Source organism: Erythrolamprus reginae, chromosome 8 (assembly GCF_031021105.1).
Source record: "Erythrolamprus reginae isolate rEryReg1 chromosome 8, rEryReg1.hap1, whole genome shotgun sequence".
NCBI lineage: Eukaryota > Metazoa > Chordata > Lepidosauria > Squamata > Dipsadidae > Erythrolamprus > Erythrolamprus reginae.
The window spans coordinates 52,138,931-52,164,715 of record NC_091957.1 but is presented as its reverse complement, the minus strand read 5'-3'; the positions used below and the strand labels follow the sequence as shown (position 1 = coordinate 52,164,715).

General features: G+C 41.9%; 1 protein-coding gene across 4 annotated transcripts in view; it reads left to right on the top strand.

The window, feature by feature from the left end:
* Positions 1-25,785, top strand: part of GRIA3 (glutamate ionotropic receptor AMPA type subunit 3) — a 193,894-nt gene that overhangs the window by 36,984 nt on the left and 131,125 nt on the right. For all 4 annotated transcript variants that reach the window (XM_070759890.1, XM_070759891.1, XM_070759888.1 and 1 more), the window contains exon 3: positions 10,071-10,310. In XM_070759890.1, coding sequence (XP_070615991.1) covers positions 10,071-10,310 — 240 coding nt within the window. The remainder of the gene's footprint in view (positions 1-10,070; positions 10,311-25,785) is intronic.

Here is a 25,785-nt window from a genome sequence, read left to right as displayed (position 1 = left end):
TTTTCCCCCAAGAGATTCTTAGAGAGGCCCCATGGAGGCTTCCCCCTGCCTTTTCTGGCCTTGTTTTCTCCCAAGAGATTCCTAGAGAGGCCCCACGGAGGCTTCCCCCTGCCTTTTCTGTCCCTGTTTCCCCCCAAGAGATTCCTAGAGAGGCCCCATGGAGGCTTCTACCCACCTTTTCGGGCCCTGTTTCCCCCCAAGGGATTCCTAGAGAGGCCCCACAGAGGCTTCTCCCTGCCTTTTCCCATTACAGTTTCGGAGGCTCGGGTTTGTAAGTGGGAAATAGTTCTTGAGAAGAGGCAGAAAAATCTTGATCACCCGGTTGTTATCTAGAAAGGTTCGTAAGTAGAAGCGTCCTTAGGTAGCGGAACCACTGTATTTGAGTAGCTGCCAAAGAGAAAATAGAGTCAAGCTATTTTCCAAAGCACTTGAAGGTCAGTCAAGGAATAATGGATGGAAACTGATCAAGGAGAGATTCAATTTAGAAATAAGGAGGAACTTTCTGACAATGAGAAGAATCAACTACTGGAACAGAAGTTGCCTTCAGAACTTCTGGAAACCTCATCACTGGAGGCCTTCAAGAAGAGACTGGACTGTCATATGTCAGAAGTAGTGTGGGGTCTCCTGCTTGGCCAGGGGGGTTGGACTAGATGATCTATAAACTCCCTTCCAACTCTGTTAATCTGCTAATCTCTTAGATGGACAAAAACGACAGGATGGAAGGGATTCGGCAAGACTATAATGAATTTTGTCCATTATTTCGTGATTATATTTGGAGGAATACATATGCAGTCAGCTAAACTGAGGTCCATTAAACCTCAGATGACTATGGAAATTCTTGGTCATCCAGGTCATAATGGACCGAAAGGTGCTTTTCCCCCAAAAAAAGAAGACTTTCTTATTGTTTTTTTAACTTGAAAATGTTTCACTTCTCATCTAAGAAGCTTCTTCAGTTCTGGACTGAAGTGAAAGAAACGCCTTCAAGGAAAAAACACAGATTCAAGTTTCAAGTTTCCAGTTTTATTGGATTTATATGCCGCCCCTCTCTGAAAACTCGGGGCGGCTAACAGCAATCATAAACAGTATACAATAATAATCCAATACTAAAAGCGAATTAAAAAACCCTTAATATACAAAACCAAACATACATACAGACATACCATGCATACAATTGTAACGGCCTAGGGGGAGAAGAAATCTTAATTCCCCCATGCCTGGCGGCAGAGGTGGGTTTTAAGTAGCTTACGAAAGGCAAGGAGGGTGGGGGCAATTCTAATCTCTGGGGGGAGTTGGTTCCAGAGGGCCGGGGCCGCCACAGAGAAGGCTCTTCCCCTGGGTCCCACCAAGCGGCATTGTTTAGTTGACGGCACCCGGAGAAGACCCACTCTGTGGGACCTAACTGGTCGCTGGGATTCGTGCGGCAGAAGGCGGTCCCTGAGGTAATCTGATCCGGTGCCATGAAGGGCTTTATAGGTCCAGTGCCATGAAGGGCTTTATAGGTCATAACCAACACTTTGAATTGTGACCGGAAACTGATCGGCAACCAATGCAGACTGCGGAATGTTGGTGTGACATGGGCATATTTAGGGAAGCCCATAATTGCTCTCGCAGCTGCATTCTGCACGATCTGAAGTTTCCGAACACTTTTCAAAGGTAGCCCCATGTAGACAGATGGTCCAGTTGCCTCTTTAAAAAGCCCCTTTTGGATTAAATCCCTTTCTGGATTTTTCTTCTACTTCGACAGTTTTCCAAATTAAAGGCTGGGCCATTCAATGTTGCAAAATTCCTTTTTTAAGAAAATAATGGAACGGCTTGATATTCAGGCAAGCTAATTATGAGCCAAACTAGACATTCAAAAGAAAATTGGCTGGGTTCCTAATGGGCTCTGCTTATAAGTCACACAATTCCCTTTTTCGTTTTTGTTTTATCCTCTCTCCAAATTCTACTTTTAGCACTTTCCTCAGTTGAAATAACAGTGATAGGCTTGTTTCTTATCCAGAAGCAGTGGAAGATCGGAGTCTTCAGGGAGCCCAAAACCTAATACTGATGCTTTTGGACAAATGTTACCAGGAATTCAGTAATGTCTCCAAAATACGGTTATTCTTAAGTTTCATAAAACAGAAACCTTTGTATTTAATTAGCCTTGGGGGAGTTTGCAACCCGAACGGGATTTAAAAACTAAAGTTAAACAATAATGGTGGGAGCATAATGTTGACTTTTTCCCTTTAAAATATGAAGAGATCTGGGAGAAAAGAGAAAAACCCAAATCCTTTCTTTAATAAGACCAACCATTGTTCCTTCCAGATTAAAGGTCGTGTCAGATATAGCAATGCATTAATCACAAGGAAATTTTAACCCAGCTATGGTAGGTAGGTAGGTAGGTAGGTAGGTAGACAGATGATAGATGGATAGATAGATAGGTAGGTAGGTAGGTAGGTAGGTAGACAGACAGATAATAGATAGATAGGTAGGTAGCTAGGTAGATGATAGATAGATAGATAGATGGGTAGGTAGGTAGATAGATAGATAGGTAGGTAGGTAGGTAGGTAGGTAGATGATAGGTAGGTAGGTAGGTAGGTAGATGATAGATAGGTAGATAGGTAGGTAGGTAAGTAGATAGATGATGGGTAGGTAGGTAGGTAGGTAGGTAGACAGATAATAGATAGATAGATAGATAGGTAGGTAGGTAGGTAGGTAGGTAGATGATAGATAGGTAGATAGGTAGATAGGTAGATAGGTAGGTAGGTAGGTAGGTAGGTAGATAATAGATAGATAGGTAGGTAGGTAGGTAGCTAGGTAGATGATAGATAGGTAGATAGGTAGATAGATAGGTAGGTAGATGATAGATAGATAGGTAGGTAGGTAGGTAGGTAGATGATAGGTAGGTAGACAGACAGACAGACAGACAGACACATAGTGTCCTTAGTCTGGTGAGCTTCAGCACAATATTTTATCTCCTGGTTAGGGCTAAAAAAAATCATTTTCAGTGAGAATAGCAATCAAACAAGCCTGCAAAGACTTATGCTGGAAAAAAACTTTGGAGGGAGTAGGAATGAAAACAAGCCTGCAAAGTCTTCGGACTGGAAAAAAACCCTTCGGAGTAGCAATGAAAAAATCCTGCAAGCTGAGAAGATCGGTAGAACACCTCGTTAGGGCTGAAAAAATCTTTTTCAGAGGGAGTAGCAATGAAAACAAGCCTGCAAGCCTGGAAGAGCTGGGGAAATCATTAGCATCTCATTAGGATTGGGAAAAAGGCTTTGAAAATCTACATTTGGAGTGCAAGACACACCCAATGTTTAGCCTCTTTTAGGGAGGGAAAGGGCGCATCTTATACTCCAAAACATACAGTGTGTATGTGTGTGTTTGTGTGTGTGTGTGTGTGTGTAGATAGATAGATAGATAGATAGATAGATAGATAGATAGATAGAAAATAGATAGATAGATAGATAGATAGATAGATAGATAGATAGATAGATAGATAGATAGATAGATAGATGATGGACGGACGGATGGATAGACAGATAGATAGACAAATAGATACATTTCCTTTGGAGACCCTGGGAAGATGTAATAACTATATCTCTGCCAGGAAGGCATTTGGCAAAGATGCTTTGGGAGTTTGATGGAATTTTGCTGTATCATTTGAAAGTTCAAGAATAGCTCCCTATGGGCTTGCTTTTTTCTTAGAGAGATCTTGAAATAGTTCAAAGTTTCCTGTTAATAGAAATAAACTGAAATTGCTACATCACACCCCTTGTCTACCAGGTATTTGACATTAACCAGACTGATTTCTCTTTCTCTCCTTCCACTCTCTGCAATACAAGTCTTGTTTAACGTTTGATTGTTAGCTGAAACATTGATTTAAGGTATGATAGCAATGGCATAGACTATATACATTGCTTCATGGTGCTTTTACAGCCCTCTCTAAGTGGTTTACAGAGCCCCCGACAATCTGGGTCCTCATTTTATCGGCCTCAGAAGGATGGAAGCAATGGATCCAGAGGACTCAGATACAGAGGAGGCATGGTACAAGTGACCTGTGTTTCTGGCACCCGACTCTGACAGTGAAGAAGACATAGTGTCAGAGGCTGAAGAGCAACCAGGGCCTTCTGCACCTCCTGAGAGGAATGACTCAGAAGAGGAGAAGCCTCTTCTTGATGCTAGGGTTCACAGGGACTATTTGAGGCAAGAGTGGTTACTCAGGAGGAGGCTTTCTCGTGAGTAGCACTTCTGGCTACTGGGCCATGCCCTCAGGCTATTTAAGGCTACATCACACAATTCTTCAGTGCAGAGGACCACACAGTTAGTTCCAGAATCTTGTTGCAGCTCTTGTCTCCAGTTTGTGTTTTAAAAGAAGCATATTCTTGTCTGCATTAATTAGCTCTGGGCTTTCAGCCAACCTCTGTAAGTCTATGATGTGGAACTTTGCTAAAATCTAGTAATTATTGTTGTGTTTGCCTATTTTTGGTACTCCGGCCAGCTGCTAAGATATTATAATCAGCGTAGTGAAGCCTTTGTTAGATTTTACTCTCTTTTTAAAAAGACTCAAACTGCTAAGACTTTTGTTAGCAGTAAAACTTTTAGTATTAAATCTGGTGATGTGCATCTTATTTTTGGGGGGTGGCTCGACGCTGGGACAAAACACTCTTCTTGGATGAGAAGCAACATGTCTTCAAGGAAAAACAAAGGCCAGTTTTGAAAGATCACGTGAAGTGTTAACACCATTTTATGCCACACTTGGAATGCCGCAGTCAGTTTTGGTCACCACAATGCAAAAAGAATATTGAGAATCTAAAAAAAAGGGCAGAGAAGAGCAACAAAGATGATTAGGGGACTGGAGGCTAAAACATACGAAGAACGGTCGCAGGAACTGGGCATGACTAGTTTAATGAAAAGAAGGACCAGGGGAGACATGATAGCAGTCTTCCAATATCTCAGGGGTTGCCACAAAGAAGAAGGAGTCAACCAGTTGTCCAAAGCACCTGAGAGTAAAACAAGAAACAACGGGTGGAAACTAAACAGGGAGAGAAGTAACTTTGAACTAAGGAGAAATTTCCTGACAGTCAGAACGGTTGATCAGTGGAACAGCTTGCCTCCAGAAGTTGTGAATGCCCCAATATTGGAAGTTTTTAAGCAGATGTTGGATAACCATCTGTCTGAAGTAGAGTAGGGTTTCCTGCCTAAGCAGGGGGTTGGACTAAAAGACCTCCAAGGTCCCTTCCAAGGTAGTAGTAGTAGTTGTTGTGGTTAGCTCTGGCCCTGCTCCTGCCCCAAGGACTGTGGATGTGGGGGAGACATCCACATGCTGCAGGCCTGTTTTGCCCCCAGTGGAATCTGATGATGAAGGCTCCTCTGACCAAGAAGACATGAGTGACAGGGAGGAGGAGAGTGTGGCAGACAGCTCAGAAGGAGATCAATTATCTAGCTCCTCCTTGGATTCAGAACAAGAGTTAATGATACAGCCACGCATGAGGAGAGCGATGCATAGGCAACAACAACTGAGAGATTATTATCAAAGAAAATGAGGCCATCTGTGGTTGGGGTGGGCTGTGGTCATTAGTGAGGCTGCTATAAATAGCAGCCTGTGGGTTTGGCCATTGTGGAGGATTATCTGATCGTTGTGTTTCATGACTGCTTTACTGACTTTGACCTTTTGTGTGCTGATTTTTCCCCGCTTTGAAACTAAACCAGAGCAAAGTGTGTGTCACTTTGTGAAAGAAGAAGGACTGTGAATTGCCTCACAGCTGCAAGCTAAGTATCACAGAACTGATAAGGGACTTGTACAAATTACCAGTTTGTTTGAAGACAAGTGCTCTTTGCTATACAAAAAGAGGGCTTGGTTTAAGTGAATTTTCAGTATAAAGAACATTGTTTTAAATTTTCAAATGAGTGTGTGTGTCTGAAATTTGTACCTGTGAATTTTTGGGAGGATTCTACCAGAGAGCCCGACAGAACAAGTAGTAGTAGTAGTAGTAGTAGTAGTAGTAGTAGTAGTAGTAGTAGCAGTAGGTTGTTATTATTATTATTATTATTATTATTATTATTATTATTATTATTATTATTATTATTATTGCGTTTCGGATAACCATGTCCTGGATGACTAAGAATCTCCATAGACACCAAATACTCTTGTGCTTATTTTGAGTCGTGAATCACCCTATAGTGATTTAAATGCTCTTTAAAATTGATGAGCCTTTTATTCTAATGCTCTTCCTATTCAAAATATGAATATGCATGTGGAATATGGATGCGAACTGAGACTGGTGAGATGGGAACTCAGGCTAACGAGAACTGCAATGTAAATGTAACACGGTTTCCTACTCAGTCAATCTTTCAGGTGAGCCTCCATCCTTAATTTGGAAGGGAGAGAGAAAGAAGTCTGGAGGTTAAACATATTGACGTGTACTACACATAATAATAGATGTGTTAAATCTGCACTACTATTAATCTTCTCATCATCCCTATCACCCATCTCCTCCCACTTATGACTGCAGGACTGTAACTTTGTTGCTTGTGTCTTTACAATTTATATTGACTGTTTCCTAATATGATTTGATTGCTTATTTGTACCCTATGGCTATTATTAAGTGTTGAACCTTATGAATGTTGACAAATGTATCATTTCTTTTATGTACACTAATGGAATGGAATGGAATAGAATAGAATTCTTTATTGGCCAAGTGTGATTGGACACATCAGAAATTTATCTTGTGCATATGCTCTCAATGTACATAAAAGAAAATATAGGTTTGTCAAGAATCATAAGGTAACACTTAATGATAGTCTGGTACAAATGAGCAATAAAATCATATATAAATTGAAAGGATACAAGCAGATGATACCCAGCTTTACATCTCCACCCCTTGTCCAGTCAGTGAAGCAGTGGAAGTGATGTGCTGGTGTCTGGAGGCTGTTGGGGCCTGGATGGGTGTCAACAGACTCAAACTCAACCCTGATAAGACGGAGTGGCTGTGGGTTTAGCCTCCCAAGGACAATTCCATCTGTCCATCCATTACCCTGGGGGAGGGGAATCACTAACCCCTCAGAGAGGATCTGCAACTTGGGCGTCCTCCTCGATCCACAGCTCACATTAGAGAAACATCTTTCAGTTGTGGCGAGGGGGGTGTTTGCCCAGGTTCGCCTGGTGCACCAGTTGCGGCCCTATTTGGATCGGGAGTCACTGCTCACAGTCACTCATGCCCTCATCACCTCGAGGCTCTACTACTGTAACGCTCTCTACATGGGGCTACCTTTGAAAAGTGTTCGCAAACTTCAGATCATGCAGAATGCAGCTGCGAGAGCAATCGTGGGCTTTCCCAAATATGCCCATGTCACACCAACACTCTGCAGTCTGCATTGGTTGCCAATCAGTTTCCGGTCACAATTCAAAGTGTTGGTTATGACCTATAAAGCCCTTCATGGCACCGGACCAGACTATCTCCGGGACTGCCTTCTGCCGCACGAATCCCAGCGACCGATTAGGTCCCACAGAGTTGGCCTTCTCCAGGTCCCGTCGACTAAACAATGTTGTTTGGCGGGACCCAGGAGAAGAGCCTTCTCTGTGGTGGCCCCGACCCTCTGGAACCAGCTCCCCCCGGAGATTAGAACTGCCCCCACCCTCCTTGCCTTTCGTAAAGTTCTTAAGACCCATCTCTGCCGTCAGGCATGGGGGAACTGACACATCCCCCGGGCCTATGCAGTTTATACATGGAATGTTTGTGTGTTTGTTTGCTTTTAATAATGGGTTTTTTAGTGTTTTTTAAATTATTAGATTTGTTCTTACATTGTCTTTGCTATTGTTGTGAGCCGCCCTGAGTCTACGGAGAGGGGCGGCATACAAATCTAATAAATAAATAAATAATAATAATAAAAATTTATATTGACTGTTTCCTAATATGATTTGATTGCTTATTTGTACCCTAAGGCTATTATTAAGTGTTGAACCTTATGAATGTTGACAAATGTATCATTTATTTTATGTACACGAATGGAATGGAATGGACTGGACTGGACTGGACTGGACTGGACTGGACTGGACTGGACTGGAATGGAATGGAATGGAATAGAATAGAATAGAATTCTTTATAGGCCAAGTGTGATTGGACACATCAGAAATTTATCTTGGTGCATATGCTCCCAGTGTACATAAAAGAAAATATAGGTTTGTCAAGAATCATAAGGTACAACACTTAATGATAGTCCGGTACAAATAAGCAATAAAATCATATATAAATTGAAAGGATGCAAGCCACAAAGTTACAGTCATATAGTCATTTGTGGGAATAGATGGGTAATAGGAATGATGAGAAGACTAATAGTAATAGTAATTTATTTATTATTTATTTATTATTTAGATTTGTATGCCGCCCCTCTCCGTAGACTCGGGGTGGCTCACAACAATAACAAAGACAATGTAATGCAGACTTAATAAATAGTTTGACAATGATATAGAGCTGCAGTCAATGGTGAGGGAATTATTTGTTTAGCAGAGTGATGGCATTCGGAAAAAAATTGCTAGCTCTCTTGATGTGTCTGGCAAAAGCTTTGTATGCTCTAGTTGGTAGAGTGAGATTATCGGAGCAGAAGCTATATAAGATTAGGTTAACAGTTCTTGAAGTCTTTTTGGCGATGTTGTTGCAGAGGGCTTTGGCACATAGGTCATTTGATATGAGTATTCCAAGGTCTTTTACAGAGTGAGGGTTGTCTGCAAGGTCTTCTTTATTCAGCTTGTATTTGGTGTTCAGATTCTTTTTGACAATGTGTAGGACAGAACATTTTTGAGTTGAGATTTGGAGTTGCCAGATGCTTGACCATTCAGACACAAAGTCAAGGTCTTTTTGAAGAGTAACTGTGTTATTGATGGTGTTGAAAAGTTTGACCTTGTCGGCGAAGAGAACACAGTTGCTTGTAATGTGATCGCAAAGGTCATTTATATAGAGTATGAAGAGTGTTGATCCAAGTATGCTGCCTTGGGGTACGCCACTCTTAACCGGAACAGGATTAGATATGGCGCTCCCTATTTTGACAACATGTTGTGTGTTTGATAGGAGTGCAGTTATCCAACTATGGAGGGATCCTAAGATGCTGTAGGATTTGAGTTTTAGAAGTAGTTTGTCATGAACCACTGAGTCAAAGGCTTTACAGAAGTCAGTGTAAATTGCATCTATTGATTTGCCCTGATCGAGATGTGTAGTCCATATGTTTTTGCAGTGAAGGAGTTGCAGGTTGCAAGATAATTTTTTATGATTGATTCCATGACTTTGCATGTGACGTAAATGTAAACCACTTTGAAAGGGCTGACAAACCATGTGAAGCAGTATTTATTTATTTATTTATCTATCTATCTATCTATCTATCTATCTATCTATCTATCTATCTATTTATTGGATTTGTATACCACCCCTCTCCGCAGACTCGGGGCGGCTAATAACAGTGGTAAAACAACATGAACAATCCAATTAATAAAAACAACTAAAAAACCCTTATTATAAATAACCAAACATACACACAAACATACCATGCATAACTTGTAATAGCCTAGGGGGAAAGGATAACTTAACTCCCCCATGCCTGGTGACAAAGGTGGGTCTTAAGTAATTTGCAAAAGACAAGGAGGGTGGGGGCCGTTCTAATCTCTGGGGGGAGTTGGTTCCAGAGGGCCAGGGCCGCCACAGAGAAGGCTCTTCCCCTGGGGCCCGCCAAACGACATTGTTTAGTCGACGGGACCCAGAGAAAGCCAACTCTGTGGGACCTTATCGGTCGCTGGGATTCGTGCAGTAGAAGGCGGTTCCAGATGTATTCTGGCCCAATGCCATGTAGGGCTTTAAAGGTCATTACCAACACTTTGAATTGTGACCGGAAACCGATCTGCAGCCAGTGCAGGCCGCGGAGTGTTGCAGAAACGTGTGTGAATCTAGGAAGCCCCACGATGGCTCTCGCGACCGCATTCTGCACGATCTGAAGTTTCCGAACACAGTACGTCTAAACGCTATTCTTATTTCCAAAGTGTTGGAATCCTTCCTACCCGAGGTCCCTCCATGCTAATTGCTTTCTTCTTCTGTACTTTCTAGTCTGTTCCCAGTTCTCCAGAGGAGTCTATGCCATCTTTGGATTCTATGACCAGATGTCAATGAACACACTGACGTCCTTTTGCGGGGCCCTGCATACATCTTTCATTACGCCCAGCTTTCCAACAGATGCTGAAGTTCAGTTTGTCATCCAGATGCGCCCGGCTCTGAAAGGGACCATCTTAAGCCTTCTGACATATTATAACTGGGAAAAATTTGTATATCTCTATGACACTGAACGAGGTAAGAATACATTTTGTTTTTCCAGATGGCTTGTTTTCTCCCCCTTGTATCTTAAGGCAAAAAGTTGCTTACTGTAAGTAATCCTGTGCTTGTGAACACAATTGATAATCAATGGGAAGGCACCTGAAGGAAGTCAATGGTTCAAACTGTTTGTTTGAATGTTACTTGTTTGTTTTGATGTGGAACGTCAATCGCATTGATCAATTTGCTTCAGGATTGAATTTCCAAATCAAACGTCTGTAGCATTTATTTATTTTTATTTTATTTATTTATTTTGTCCAATACACAATGAGGGTTTTAGTGGGTATACAGTGTTCCCTCACTTTTCGCGGGGGATGCGTTCCGAGACTGCCCGCGAAAGTCGAATTTCCGCAAAGTAGAGAAGTAGAGATGAAGAAGTAAATACACTATTTTTTGCTATGAACAGTATCACAAGCCTTCCCTTAACACTTTAAACCCCTAAATTGCAATTTTCCATTCCCTTAGCAACCATTCAAATTATTACTCACCATGTTCATTTATTAAAGTTTATTTAAAAAAATATTTATTAAAGGCAGACGAAAGTTTGGCGATGACATATGACATCATTGGGTGGGAAAAACCGTGGTATAGGGAAAAAACCCGCAAAGTATTTTTTAATTAATATTTTTGAAAAACCGTGGTATAGACTTTGCGCGAAGTTCGAACCCGCGAAACTCGAGGGAACACTGTATATCTATATACACATAGTAAAATACATGATGAAGGTTATAGAGGAGATACTCAGAGTAAAATATATCTAAGAAATAATAGAAAAGAAGATATAGTAATAGAACATATCAATGAAAGAATAGAAGAAGAGATATAGGAATAGAAGAAAGGTATAGGAGATATAGGAGAGCAATAGGACAGGGGACGGAAGGCACTCTAGTGCACTTGTACTCGCCCCTTACTGACCTCTTAGGAATCTGGATAGGTCAACTGTAGATAATCTAAGGGTAAAGTGTTGGGGGTTTGGGGAGGACTCTATGGAGTCCGGTAATGAGTTCCACGCTTCGACAACTCGGTTACTGAAGTCATATTTTTTACAGTCAAGTTTGGAGTGGTTAATATTAAGTTTAAATCTGTTGTGTGCTCTTGTGTTGTTGTGGTTGAAGCTGAAGTAGTCGCCGACAGGCATTCCTATTGTAAATGTATACTTATCTGTAGTAATGGGCTGCTGCCCCCATGGGGGTAGTACGTTTATGCACTATTTATTGAATACTTAATAGTTTTGTTATTGTCCTTACTATGATCCTTAATTACTTTTATAATAAGAAATAACTAAATAGTATGTTTTTACCCATAAACGTTTTAGTCATTTTAATCCTTATCTGGAACTGAACTTTTATAGCAATTAAAGAAAAGTAAGCTATTTGCCTAATCTGTTATCATACTGTGGGTTCAGTACAAAACCTTAAAATGTGACTGTGCTCCTCAACAAATAATGTTGTCTATTTTTTAATTCATTTATTAATTGGACTTATATGCCGCCCCTCTCCGTGGACTCTATCCTTTGTCCTTTTTGTGGCTATTCAACTAATGTGATTTAATCAACTGACAAAGAGTCCAAGCACCTATTTGAAAACTTATCTTGGTCAGTAAGCCACTCCCACCCTGCCACATGACCTTTAAGCCACCCCCGGTCACATGATTGTCAAGCCACTCCCACCTGGTCACATGGCCGGAAAGCCACTCCTACCTAGTCCCATGACCATCAAGCCACACCCACAAAATAAGCAGTAAATTTTTTGTGTGGCAGTAAAAATTTTGGCAGCCCATCACTGCTTATCTGGTTGCAGTCTTTGGCAGTCTCTAATGCCTGTAAGATTTTTTTGGGGGGGCTGTTATGATGCCACGGTGCCTTAAGCTGCACCCCTCCAATACCAGGTCTTTTCTTCTGAACCAGGAGTGAGTTACTATCAGGAATTCTGGGAGTTGAGGTAGCATCAGATGAGTATCACATACCGAGAGTAAAGAATTACATATGCGACGTTTCGGTGAAATCACATTCACCATCATCAGGCTGAAGTTTTAAGCTTCGTGTTGCTGTAAATACGAAATGTTTGTAACTGCCATTTCTTCCTTATATATATATATATTTATTTATTTATTTATTACTTAGATTTGTATGCCGCCCCTCTCCGAAGACTCGTATAGTGCTGGGGGTGGAAATTTGGTTTGAATTTCTTGGTATATTCGGGTTTCTTCCCATGTAGGATTTGGAAATTTCTGGCAACGTTTTGACGAGGTCCCACTCGTCATCTTCAGGCTGGTGTTTCTGTCCTTGTTCTAGGGCGAACACAGCGAGACCTGAGCTGCCTTCCTTCTATAAAATACTGGTGGCTGGGTGTGGTTTGATGGCTCAGCAATTGCCTGCTGTGTAGAAACTTCCTGGTGAGTCAGTGGGGTAGCACCTGTGGTCGTTGATGTAACTGAGGTATGCTGATTAGTTAATGGTTGTAGATTAGGCGTGATATCCTGAGTAGTTGGAGCTTGCAGGCTACTTGATTGTTTTACAATGTGTGTTCTGAGTCTGGTTTCAGTTTCTATGGTTGGGATACGTTTGAGGGATGGTTTCCAGATGTCTGGTAGTTACATCAACGACCCCAGGTGTTACCCCACTGACTCACCAGGAAGTTTCTACACAGCAGGCAATTGCTGAGCCATCAAACCACACCCAGCCAGAACAAGGACAGAAACACCAGTCTGAAGATGACGAGTGGGACCTCGTCAAAACATCGTCAGAAATTTCCAAATCCTACACGGGAAGAAACCCGAATATACCAATGCCATCATCAGTCTGTTAAATAGGAGATTAATTAGGATTAGGATGAATTAGGATTAAGAAGCATTTAGGGCAGCGTTTCTCAACCTTGACCATTTGAAGATGTGCTGACTTCAACTCCCAGAATTCCCCAGCCAGAAATGCATCTTCAAACAGCCAAGGTTGAGAAACACTGACTTAGGGAGAGGTAAAGAGGAGAGGAAGTAGAAAGGAGGGAAGAAGGAGTGGATGGAAGTAGGAAAGGGGAGAGAAGGAGTAAGAAGGTAGGAAGGAGGAGATGGAGATAGTAGGAGGAGAGTATAACAGAATGAAGAAAAACAGACTGATGAACAAGATAAAAATAGGTCCAAAACAGGACATTGATTTTTGATTGATTGCACAACATGCAAAACAGGACATTGATTTTTGATTGATTGCACAACAATGTATAAATATCTATGTTATTGGCATATTAAGGTATATGTGTTGACATAAAAATGGAAATTGTGGAGGAATTTTTTTTTTTTAAGGAATTCTGGGAGGTGAAGTCCACCATTTGTAAAGAGGCTTTCAATGCAAATAATCCCTGTTTGAAAGGGCTGCAATGAATTTTCCCAGCATTTTAACCATGGCAATTTTGGACAGGTTCTCCTCCTGCGTTGCAAATAATTTTCAACCGGTTTCCCCGGAACCTCTTCAGTCCCAGGAGCCAATGATGATTTCTTGAATTAGATAGTAGAATGAAAGCACTTTTGAAATGGGAAAGGCCGATCCTGGGACTGTCATACTTTTAATAATTTGCGCTGTCAATTTTTGGCTGCTTCGGGGCACGAGCGCTTCTGGAAAACAACACGGAACAATTTTCTGTCAGTTCTGGAAATATATTATGGTTTAACTATCTCCTCTCTTTGCACGCATGTAAACATTATTAGCTTACCAGGGCATTGTTAAAATTGGACAATCGGTGAGAAATGGCAGGGAGCCATTTCTTCCCAGCTTAAATATTGCATTAGTGGGGAAATTACTTTTTGCAAGCATTTTCGTAGTAAGCGGCTGTGTTAGCCTCTGACAGAGAGAAGGGAATCCTGGAGTTCTGTCTTAGAATAAGGTGTCATAGAAGCTTCTGAAAACTGAAATGATCTTTTTTCAGATGATTAGCAGGCTGTAATATGCTTTTACTTCCTTACCTTTGTGTCACATTTTAAGGTGGCTAAGAAGCGAACCTCAGAAAGGGTTTAGTTTTACCTTGGTTTTATATCGGGTCAAACAACCACCATGGTTAGATTGTGTCCTTGAAGGTATGGCTTTCTTTTTCTCCAGCTACATAAGAGATATCACTTATCTCTTCTTGTGAACTGGGGCATTAAAGCATTGCAGTTCGGTAGAGAAAGGAAGGGAAGGAGGGAGGGAGGGAGGGAAGGAGGGAGGGAGAGAGAAAAAGATAAAGAAGGAAAGAAGGAAAGGAAGGAAGGAAGAAAGAAAGAAAGAAAGAAAGAAAGAAGGATGGATGGAAGGAAGGAAGGAAGGAAGGTGGGAGGGAGGAGGGAGGGAGAGAAAGAAAGAAGGGAGAGAGAGAGAGAAAGAGAGAAAGAAAGAAAGAAAGAAGGAAGGAAGGATGGAAGGAAGGAAGGAGGGAGGAGGGAGGGAGAGAGAGAAAGAAGGGAGAGAGAAACAGTGAAAGAAAGAAAGAAAGAAGGTGGGTGGTTGGGAGGAAGGGAGGGAGGGAGAAAGGAAGGAAGGGAGGGCGGGAGGGAGGGAGGGAGGGAGGGAGGGAGGAAGGAAGGAAGGAAGGAAGGAAGGAAGGAAGGAAGGAAGGTGCATTTCACCCCTGCATTCACCAGTGGCTTCAATAAGATTAATGTTGAAACTATTTAACACCTTTATATAATTAAAATGTGCCTGCCCTACACACCATTACATAAAGACACACAACCCTTAAGATACATATGACCTCTGAAAGCTTTGGAGGTGACTCACAGAGACCTCTAAAGAGGTGTGCATAATTATGATTTCTTTTCTCATATGGCAGAAAAGGAGGATTAAAGAATTACATTAACAAATTCTATTCTATTCTATTCCACTCCATTCCATTCTATTCTATTCTATCTGACCTATCCAGATTCCTAAGAGGTCAGTAAGGGGCGAGTACAAGTGCACTAGAGCGCCTTCCGTCCCCTGTCCTATTGCTCTCCTATATCTCCTATACCTTTCTTCTATTCCTGTATCTCTTCTTCTATTCTTTCATTGATATGTTCACTGATATCTTCCTATAACTTCTCTTCTATTCTTTCTTAGATATATTTTACTATGAGTATATCCTCTGTAACTTTCATCATGTATTTTACTATGTTTATACCCACTAAAACCCTCATTGTGTATTGGACAAAATCAATCAATCAATCAATCAATCAATCAATCAATAAAATAATATGTGACTGAAGAATAACCCTCCTGCAATCTTTTTTAATGAAATGCTAAGAAGGGACAACAGATTTTTGCCCTGATTCTATCCTCTATCCTTTGCACTCTAGGTCTTGTTCTGCCGGGCTCTCTGGTAGGAGCCTCCCAAAAATTCAAGGGTACATATTTCAGACACACACACGTTTGAAAATTCAAAACAATGTTCTTTATCACAAAATTCAAAATAAACTAAGCACTCTTTTTGTATTGCAAAGAGCACTCGTCCCAAAACAACCGGGTAGTCTATACAACTTCCCTTAAGCAGTCATTAAGTACTTAGCTAGCAGCTGTGAAGAAACGTCACACCCCTTCTTCTTCCAATGAAGTGAGACACACACACACATACACACACACACACATTGCTCTGCTTTGGTTTCAAAGGCGTGAAAAATCAACAAACAAAGTCCAGAAAACAGCAACACACAATTCCTGAATAACTGCGATCAGATACTCTTTCACAATGGCCAAACCCACACGCTGCTATTTATAGCAGCAGCCCTAATTACTGGAGCCCCACCCAACCACAGGTGGCCTCATTTTCTCTTGTAATAATCCTTCAGTTGTTGTCTCCTATGCATCACTCTACGCATGCGTGGATGTGTCATTAATTCTTGTTCAGAATCCAAGGATGATACAGGTGATTGATCTCTTCCTGGGCTGTCTGCCAAACTCCCCTCTTCCCTATCAATCATACTTCCTTGGTCACAGGAGGCTTCATCGGCAGGTTCCATTGGGAGCAAAACAGGTCTGCAGTATGTGGATGTCTCCCCCACATCCAACTCCACATTCCTTGGGGCAGGAGCTGGGCCAGAGCTAACCACAACAGGTCTTAGCAAAGTACTCAAAAAATACAGGTTGTTTTGAAAAAGCAGAAAAGGGGAGGGAAGGAAAACAAGTTTCAAATTCAAGTTTTATTGGATTTATATGCCGCCCCTCTCTGAAAACTCGGGGCGGCTAACAGCAAACATAGACAGTATACAATAATAATCCAATACTAAAAGCAAATTAAAACCCCTTAATATACAAAACCAAACACACATATAAACATACCATGCATACCATTGTAACGTCCTAGGGGGAGAAAAAAGTCTTAATTCCCCCATGCCTGGCGGCAGAAGTGGGTTTTAAGTAGCTTACGAAAAGCAAGGAGGGTGGGGGCAATTCTAATCTCTGGGGGGAGTTGGTTCCAGAGGGCCGGGGCCGCCACAGAGAAGGCTCTTCCCCTGGGTCCCGCCAAGCAACATTGTTTAGTTGACGGGACCCGGAGAAGACCCACTCTGTGGGACCTAACTGGCCGCTGGGATTCATGCGGCAGAAGGCGGTCCCGGAGGTAAGGAAAGAAGGAAAGGAAAGGGAAGGGAAGGCCTAGTCTCAACCATGTCCATTATAGTCCCAAAGATGCTTTTTCAAGAGGCAGTGACACATTCTGTTTTTTCTTTGAAGACATTTTGCTCCTCATCCAAGAAGCTTCTTCAGCTCAGAGCGGAGAAGTGAAACGCCTTCAAAGAAAATCCAGAAAGTCTTGCTACCTCTTAAAAAAGCCCCTTTGGGACAACCATGACCTGGATGACGGAGAATCTCCATAGAAAGGTCTATTATAATTGGCTGCTTACGATAAACCATGATAAACCAGTCACGGCCCATCATAATCGTAAACCCAGTTTAAATTTCAAGTAAATTCCAGAGTTCGCTTGAAGGGTCCAAGAAGATCACGAGAAGATGTCAGCAGAGGCTTGAGGGTTGAACTGCGGTGTTCTTGGTGTTTTCTGATGTTGTGTCATAGTTGGGTTAAAAAAAATCCCTAAGGCAAAACAACCAAGATCAAAGTGCACGAAGGACTCCACAGTGGGGCATGCTAGCTAGATGACAATAATCCCAAATTTAGGAAGCCAAGCCCAGTACTTGTGAAAACACGGCTACTTGCGAATCCAACCCACATGTTGTTGATAAGCAGGTTCCCATTTAATAGATTCGCATTTAAATTTTAATAAGAGCATAAATATGCATGTGTGTGCTACTCTTTGCGAGGCGAGATAAAGCATGTTTAATTTTCATAGAGTATATAAATCGGTAAATAATTTAAAGAAAGGATACTTCATTCACTATGCAAGTTGGATTGCTGTTGAAGGCAACTTCTTGTGCATCCAAAATGAGGTGAAGGGCTCATTTAATTTCTATCCTCATCGCCTGGTCTGTCTGTCTGTTTCCTGGAATAAGAGTTGGGTTAGCATTAGCATCTTATGGCTTTGTTTGGCTTTGTTTAGGAGATCCAAAATTAGAAGCAGGGGTGAGATTTTGCAGTATCTTTCCCCTGGAGTTGGAAAGGAATGGGGATTTAGCAGTATCTTTCCCCTGGAGTGGGGAGGGAAGAGGTTTTGCAGTATCCTTCAACCACAACAACACAAGAGCACACAACAGATTTAAACTTAATATTAACCGTTCCAAACTTGACTGTAAAAACTATGACTTCAGTAACCGAGTTGTCGAAGCATGGAACTCATTACCGGACTCCATAGTGTCATCCCCAAACCCCCAACACTTTACCCTTAGATTATCTACGGTTGACCTATCCAGATTCCTAAGAGGTCAGTAAGGGGCGAGTACAAGTGCACTAGAGTGCCTTCCGTCCCCTGTCCTATTGCTCTCCTATATCTCCTATACCTTTCTTCTATTCCTATATCTCTTCTTCTATTCTTTCATTCATATGTTCTATTCCTATATCTTCTTTTCTATTATTTCTTAAATATATTTTACTATGAGTATCTCCTCTATAACCTTCATCATGTATTTTACTATGTGTATATAGATATATACCCACTAAAACCCTCATTGTGTATTGGACAAAATAAATAAATAAAAATAAATAAAAAATAAAAAATAAAATATTTCCCCTGGAGTTGGAAAGGAATGGGGATTTCGCAGTATCCTTCCCCTGGAGTTGGGTGGGAATGGGGATTTTGTAGTATTCTTCCCCTGGAGTGGGGAGGGAATGGGGATTTTGTAGTATTCTTCCCCTGGAGTGGGGAGGGAATGGGGATTTTGCAGTATCCTTCCCCTGGAGTGGGGAGGGAATGGGGATTTTGTAGTATTCTTCCCCTGGAGTTGGGTGGGAATGGGGATTTTGTAGTATTCTTCCCCTGGAGTGGGGAGGGAATGGGGATTTTGCAGTATCTTTCCCCTGGAGTTGGGTGGGAATGGAGATTTTGCAGTATCCTTCTCCCAGGAGTGAGGAGGGACTGGAGATTTTGTAGTGTCTTTTTCCTGCCACGCTCATCAAGTTACGTCCACATAGCTGGAAGTAAAAATTGGATTTCCCCACTGTCCATTGTTTTTGTCCTGATGTCATCCGAAGTTTTATTTTTGTCTTTGGGAAGAAACTACGGTTTCCATTCCTCCTCTAGCATTTCTCTCTTTCTGCTATCTTGCAATTTCAGTTCAGTGCAAGGCGGAAATGCGTCAGGCAGGTCAGGTCAGAAGAGCCATCAAAATAAATAACTGGGATTTCTACTCTTTAGATGCAGACTATAATAACCGAATTTCTGAAGTGGCCGCATTTTTCTAGCTATCCCTCCTAGATATAAAAGCTGTGCAACTTTCCCTTCTATAATGACAATATGATAGACAGCAATGCCAAGGAAACTCCTCTGGAATTCATCCCATTCCTGGCCCATTAAAATAAATAAATAATGCAGTGGATTTTTAAAGCGGCTGTCAGTGAACGCCGTCGCAATTCCTTTCGTATATCAGGGCGACAGAGAGAAGATAACACTGAGGATAAGATTCCTGTACTGTACAGATGGGATTGGCCGAGGTGGGTGAATCCCACCACCCCCGGTCTGTTACGAAGTCCCCCGAAGTCACAGAATCTACTTCAAATGGTTGGTCATGGCAGGGGTCTTCCCCCCTCCTCTGATTTCAATCAAAACCCTAAGCTTCCAATGTGAGAAAATGACCGAGCATTTTATAAAAGCTTTTTCAATCAAAGGACTTGATTCCGAGTTTATAATGTGACCCAGATTGGCTGCTGGATCCAATCAACCTTCCTTCTTTCCTTCCTTCCTTCCTTCCTTCCTTCCCTCCCTCCCTTCCTCCTTTCCCCTCTATTTCCTTCCTCCCTCCCTCCCTTCCCCTCCATACCCTTCTTTCCTTCCTTCCCTCCCTCCCTCCCTCCCTTCCTCCTTCCCCCTCCATTTCCTTTCTTCCTCCCTCCCTCCCTTCCCCTCCATAGCCTCCCTCCCTTCCTTCCTTCCTTCCCTCCTCCTCCATTTCCTTCCTTCCCTCCCTCCATATCCTCCCTCCCTTCCTCCTTTCTTTTTTCCAAGCACTATCACTTAGTCTTAACAGTGCTTTATAATCCTTGCTAAGCAATTTACAAAGTCAATCTATTGCCCCCAACATTCTGGGTCCTCATTTTACAGATCTCAGAAGGGTGGAAGGCTGAGTCAACCTTGAGCTTGGATGGATGGATGAGTGGGAAAGGGAGAGAGGGAGGGAGGGAGGGTGAGAGGGAGGGAGGGTGAGAGGGAGGGAGGGTGGGAGGGATGGAAGGAAAATAGCCATAGCACCTAGATGTATAAACTGCTTCACAGTGCTTTACAGACCTCTCTAAGCAGTTTACAGAGTCAGCCTCTTGCCCCCCAACAAACTGGGTTCTCATTTTAACGAGCTCGGACGGAAGACCCAGTCAACCTTGAGCTGGTCAGGATCGAACTCCTGGCAGTAGGCAGAGTTAGCCGGCAATACTGCATTCTAATTGCTGCGTCACCACGGCTTAAATAATTCAGAGTGTAGCAGAGGGCCAACAAGTAGAATGGTAAATAATGAAAACATAAAAGTCAGACTTCTATTTTCTCAGCCCCGGTGGGAGCATTTTGTACTAGAAGCAATAAATCTGAGCTTCAGGCCTAGGTTTGCAGCTGGACCATGTCTGGCCCTTCGACTGGAGGAAGCAGCATTTAGGAGATGAAACACATTTAAGATGTTAAAAGATTCTCTCTCTCTCTCCTCTTTCTATTATATCTTTCCTATCTTCTCCCTTTATTCCTTTTTTCTTTTCTTCTATTTCTGTCATAGTTAGTGATGGGCGAACCCAACGGTGTTCGTGTTCGACAAGTTCGGCCGAATTTTACACAAAATTTGGCTGAACCCGAACCGAACCCGAACCCGAACCCGAACAGGGAATCCCTCCCATGAAGAGATTCCGGGGACGGAGCTTTGACGTCACCGGCAGGTTGCTAAGGACGCCAAGGTGATCACTTCCTGGATTCCATGGAATCCAGGAAGTGATCACCTTGGCGTCCTTAGCAACCTGCCGGTGACGTCAAAGCTCCAAACGCCGAACACGACCCCGAACTTTGCCCGAAGTTTGGAAAAATTTTGTGTTCGCGTTCGGCATACCGAACACCGCAAAATTCGGTACGGACCCGAATTGTGCGGGTTCAGTTCGCCCATCACTAGTCATAGTATAACATACAGTATATGACTGATATGCCATGTATTATATTTATCTCTGTTTCATTTTTAACATATATATAAAGATACAAAGATGAAAAAAAAAAGTTTCTGCAGAAAGGAGTAAACTTTATGCCCCGAGAATCTTCGTACCCTTTTGCAAATTTTGCAGCCAAATATATAATTACAATTTCCCCCGGTTTAGTGATCTTTCTAAAGTTCCATAAAGTGAATAAAAGAAGCATTTTAGAAAAATGTGAAAAATAGGCAGGAAAGATTGAAAGGATTTGCCTCCAAGATTTGTGGGTGTTCCAACACTGGAGGTTTTAAAGAAGAGATTGGAGAATTATTTGGGAATGGTAGAGGTTTTTTTAGCCTGGGCAGGGGGGGTTGGGCTAGAAGACCTCCAAAGTCCCTTCCAACTTAGTTATTCTGTTATTATGTTAAAATCTATGTTTTTGCTGCATGTTTCAGATGGTTGGTTACCGTTGCAATTGTAGCCTTTGAGGCAATTTTTGGGGTGGTAATGCTTTTTTTTTTTAAGCAGAAATTCAAAGTGTCAGCACTTATATTATCACTTCCTTGAGATGCTGTGGCCTTGTTTATGGATCTTATTTATTTATTTCAATATTAATTAATTAATTAATTTTATTACAGCTAATTCCCACAATTTCCATTTGTCAAACTACCTAGTGGGATTGTACTGCATTACAATAATCCTTCTCATCTTCCCTATCATTCATTCACTCATTCACTCATTCACTCACTCATTCACTCATTCATTCATTCACTCACTCATTCACTCATTCATTCATTCACTCACTTACTCACTCATTCATTCATTCATTCATTCACTCATTCACTCATTCACTCACTCATTCACTCACTCACTCACTCACTCACTCATTCATTCATTCATTCATTCATTCATTCATTTGATTTTTTAATGCTGCCCTTCTCCTTAGACTCAGGGAGGATTACAACATGTTAGCAATAGCACTTTTTAAAACAGAGCCAGTATATGGCCCCCACAATACAGGTCCTCATTTTACCCACCTCGGAAGGATGGAAGGCTGAGTCAACCTTGAGCCGGTGATGAGATTTGAACTGCTGACCTGCAGATCTACAGTCAGCTTTAGTGGCCTGCAGTACCACACTCTACCTGCTGCGCCACCTCGGCTCATACTACCTATTTCCTTATCTTCTCATGACTATAACTTTGTGGCTTGTATCTTTTGATTTGCATTAATGGCTTCGCTCAGTATCCTAGCATGATTTATGTTGATGGTTTATTTAGTATCGTAGGACTATCACTGAGTGTTGAATCTTATGATTAAGGATGAATGTATCTTATGATTATGATCAGGATATATAGAGAGTAGAATGGAGTGGAGCACCAAGGACCCCATACTCTTCTTCCTCGTCCTCCTCCTTCTCTCCATGCACCCCAACATCTTCTAGCACTGATCATGTTACCTAGATAGGTTATGAAATTAGAAACATAGAAACATAGAAGATTGACGCCAGAAAAAGACCTCATGGTCCATCTAGTCTGCCCTTATACTATTTCCTGTATTTTATCTTAGGATGGATCTATGTTTATTCCAGGCATATTTAAATTCAGTTATTGTGGATTTACCAACCACGTCTGCTGAAAGTTTGTTCCAAGCATCTACTCCTCTTTCAGTCAAATAATATTTTCTCGCGTTGCTTCTGATCTTTCCCCCAACTAACCTCAGATTGTGTCCCCTTCTTCTTGTGTTCACTTTTCTATTAATAACACTTCCCTCCTGGACCTTATTTAACCCTTTAACATATTTAAATGTTTCGATCATGCCCCCCCTTTTCCTTCTGTCCTCCAGACTATACAGATGGAGTTCATGAAGTCTTTCCTGATACGTTTTATGCTTAAGACCTTCCACCATTCTTGTAGCCCGTCTTTGGACCCGTTCAATTTTGTCAATATCTTTTTGTAGGTGAGGTCTCCAGAACTGAACACAGTATTCCAAATGGGGTTTCACCAGCGCTCTATACAGCGGGATTACAATCTCCCTCTTCCTGCTTGTTATACCTCTAGCTATTCAGCCATGCATTCTACTGGCTTTCCCTGACCGCACTGTTGGGTCTATTATGGGTGGGTTCTACTTACCTCCCCCACTAGTTTGCATCACGAGGGAAGTGCATGTGTCCCTTCCCAGAAATGGCCCTCTGTGCATGCGCAGAAGCCTTTGCACATGTACAGAGGGTTATTTTTAAATCCGTGGCACCTGGAGCACCCAGTATTGGGCTGTACCCGGCACAGCCAGGTGCACAGTCCCAGTTGGAAAAACAGCTAATTGGAGGGCGGGCGCACACGTCGGCATGAGATTCAGCTTCTGCGCATGCTCAGTGTTGTGTTTGGGCCTGGGCCAGCCGTTGCTCCCACAAATGGGAGAGACGCGGCACAAAGTGAATGTGAAAGCCTGGCTGACAGCCAGGAAGACGTGGCAGACAGCCAGGAAGACGTGGCAGACAGCCAGGAGAACGAGGCCACTGGGACGCAGGATTCAGCAGACTGCCCAGGGGATTTGACATACAGTCCCTCAGACAGTCTTTCGTCTCTGGATTCTTCTGCAGATCAATATATTGATCTGCATAGCCGAAGAGCTATGCAAAGAAGGGATCGCTTTAAGGAGTATTACAAGTCATTATAGGAGCACCTGGGCTGGGTGTGGTTCTTATACTGAGGGCTGGGTGTGGTTCCCTTAATGAGGGCTAAAGGTATAAAAAGGAACAACGGCCCAAGGCAAACTGTGGCTGTTTATCTGTGTTATTTTGTGGTTCCTGCTCTGAAGTTTCTGTTCCGTGCCGTTGGAGTTTTCAACCCAGCTTTTTCAGACAAGTGGGAGGTGAAAACTCTGGGACTTGCTGTTTGCTTCAAAGATTCAAAAGGACTCCTGAAATGTCTTTGCTCATTCCAGGTTGTCTTTGTTTGTTTTTCCCTGTGTTTTTTTTTATATGCAGCTGAAGTAAGCCTTGCACTATCATTGTTTTTGGACACTAAGAACTGTTTTTTTGAGTAACCCTTTTTGTTTATTTAATACAAGTTTGCTGATTAGCAGAGCACGTGTGTGTTTGATTTCTTTTCCTTGGACTATTACGCATTGCCTGAGCCAGTCAGGCAGAACACTCAGGAAGCTGAATCTCATGGGAGGATACTCGTGCTCAAGAGATTTTGCTGATTTCTGCTACCAGTTCTAAAGAACCGATCCAAACCGGTAGCAGTCCACCTTTGGGAGAGAGCACCAAGGGCTCCCAATCATCATTAATTCATTTCAACAAATTAGGATCATTTCACGGATGTTCACTTTAATAGAAATACTTTGGGAGATTTTTTTGAATGGATTGCAAGTGGCAATCTAGCAATTTAAATGTCCCCGTTGTAATGGATAATGAACTCGTCTCTCTAGATGTTTTAAGCATCAACTTGTGCAACAGCCGGAGATAGAGTTCATAAGAGGATAGAGATGTAATATGGCTATTTGGTGGTGGTGGTGGTGGAAATGGAGACCTGGAAAATAGCATGATAGAAAAGAAGTATCTGTGAGAAATTCTCTGCAAATACCTAATATTAGGTCGCTTGATAGTGATAGTCAACAATATGGTTGACAAATTATGTCTTCTTCAAATAAATATATGTATGTAGTGAAAGAAAATATTAATTTATTGTGGATACATACAGTAGAATACCACTGAAACTGAATACCTTTTATATGTTGTTTAAGTTTATATTTATTTATTTATTTATTTATTCATTAAATTTGTATGCCGCCCCTCTCCACAGACTCGGGGCGGCTCACAACAGCAACAGAAAACAATATATAATACAAATTCAATAATTAGAAAGCTAAAAACCCATAATTTTTAAAAAAAAACATGCACACAACATACCATACATAAACAGTATAGGCCTGGGGAAGATGTTTTAGTTCCCCCATGCCTGATGGCAGAGGTGAGTCTTAAGGAGTTTGCGGAAGGCAAGGAGGGTGGGAGCAGTTCTAATCTCAGGGGGGAGCTGGTTCCAGAGGGTCGGGCCGCCACAGAGAAGGCTCTTCCTCTGGGACCCGCCAAACGACATTGTTTAGTCGACGGGACCCGGAGAAGGCCAATTCTGTGGGACCTAATCGGTCGCTGGGATTCATGCGGCAGAAGGCGGTCCCGGAGATATTCTGGTCCGATGCCATGAAGGGCTTTATAAGTCATTTGTCTGTTTTTTTAAAAATTTTGAAGCCACTTTTTATTATTTCTGCTTGACTTTCTAATTATTCCTGAATTTAGAATGTTGGGTGTGGAAGGTTGGAAAAGGTAAAAGCATATTAAGTACAAGTCAAGTATTTAAAATCAATGCAAACCGATACCATGTGAAATATTATCCAGAAATACCACCTACTTATTTAATTTCAAATTGTTTTTTGTCTGTCTGTCTTGTTTCTTTCTTTTCTTTGTATGTTCTCTTTGTTTAAATTGTTTTTTTTCTTCCTAGTTTTATATGTGGAAACTTAATAAAGATTATTTTTTTTAAGAAAAAGAAAAGAAGTATCTGATGCAGTGAAGGGCTGTTCATCTTACGTTCTATTGGAGTGCCCTCGTGTCTGTGCGAGATTTGGCTTCTCAGCATGTACACATGTGCGCATGGGCACATGTGCATGCTAGGATGTGCCAAGAGCGTGAATTTGGTGATTTTCACCATTAGGTTTGCTTCCGCTCATGCGCAGAAGCAAAAAATCAGTGCAAACCACC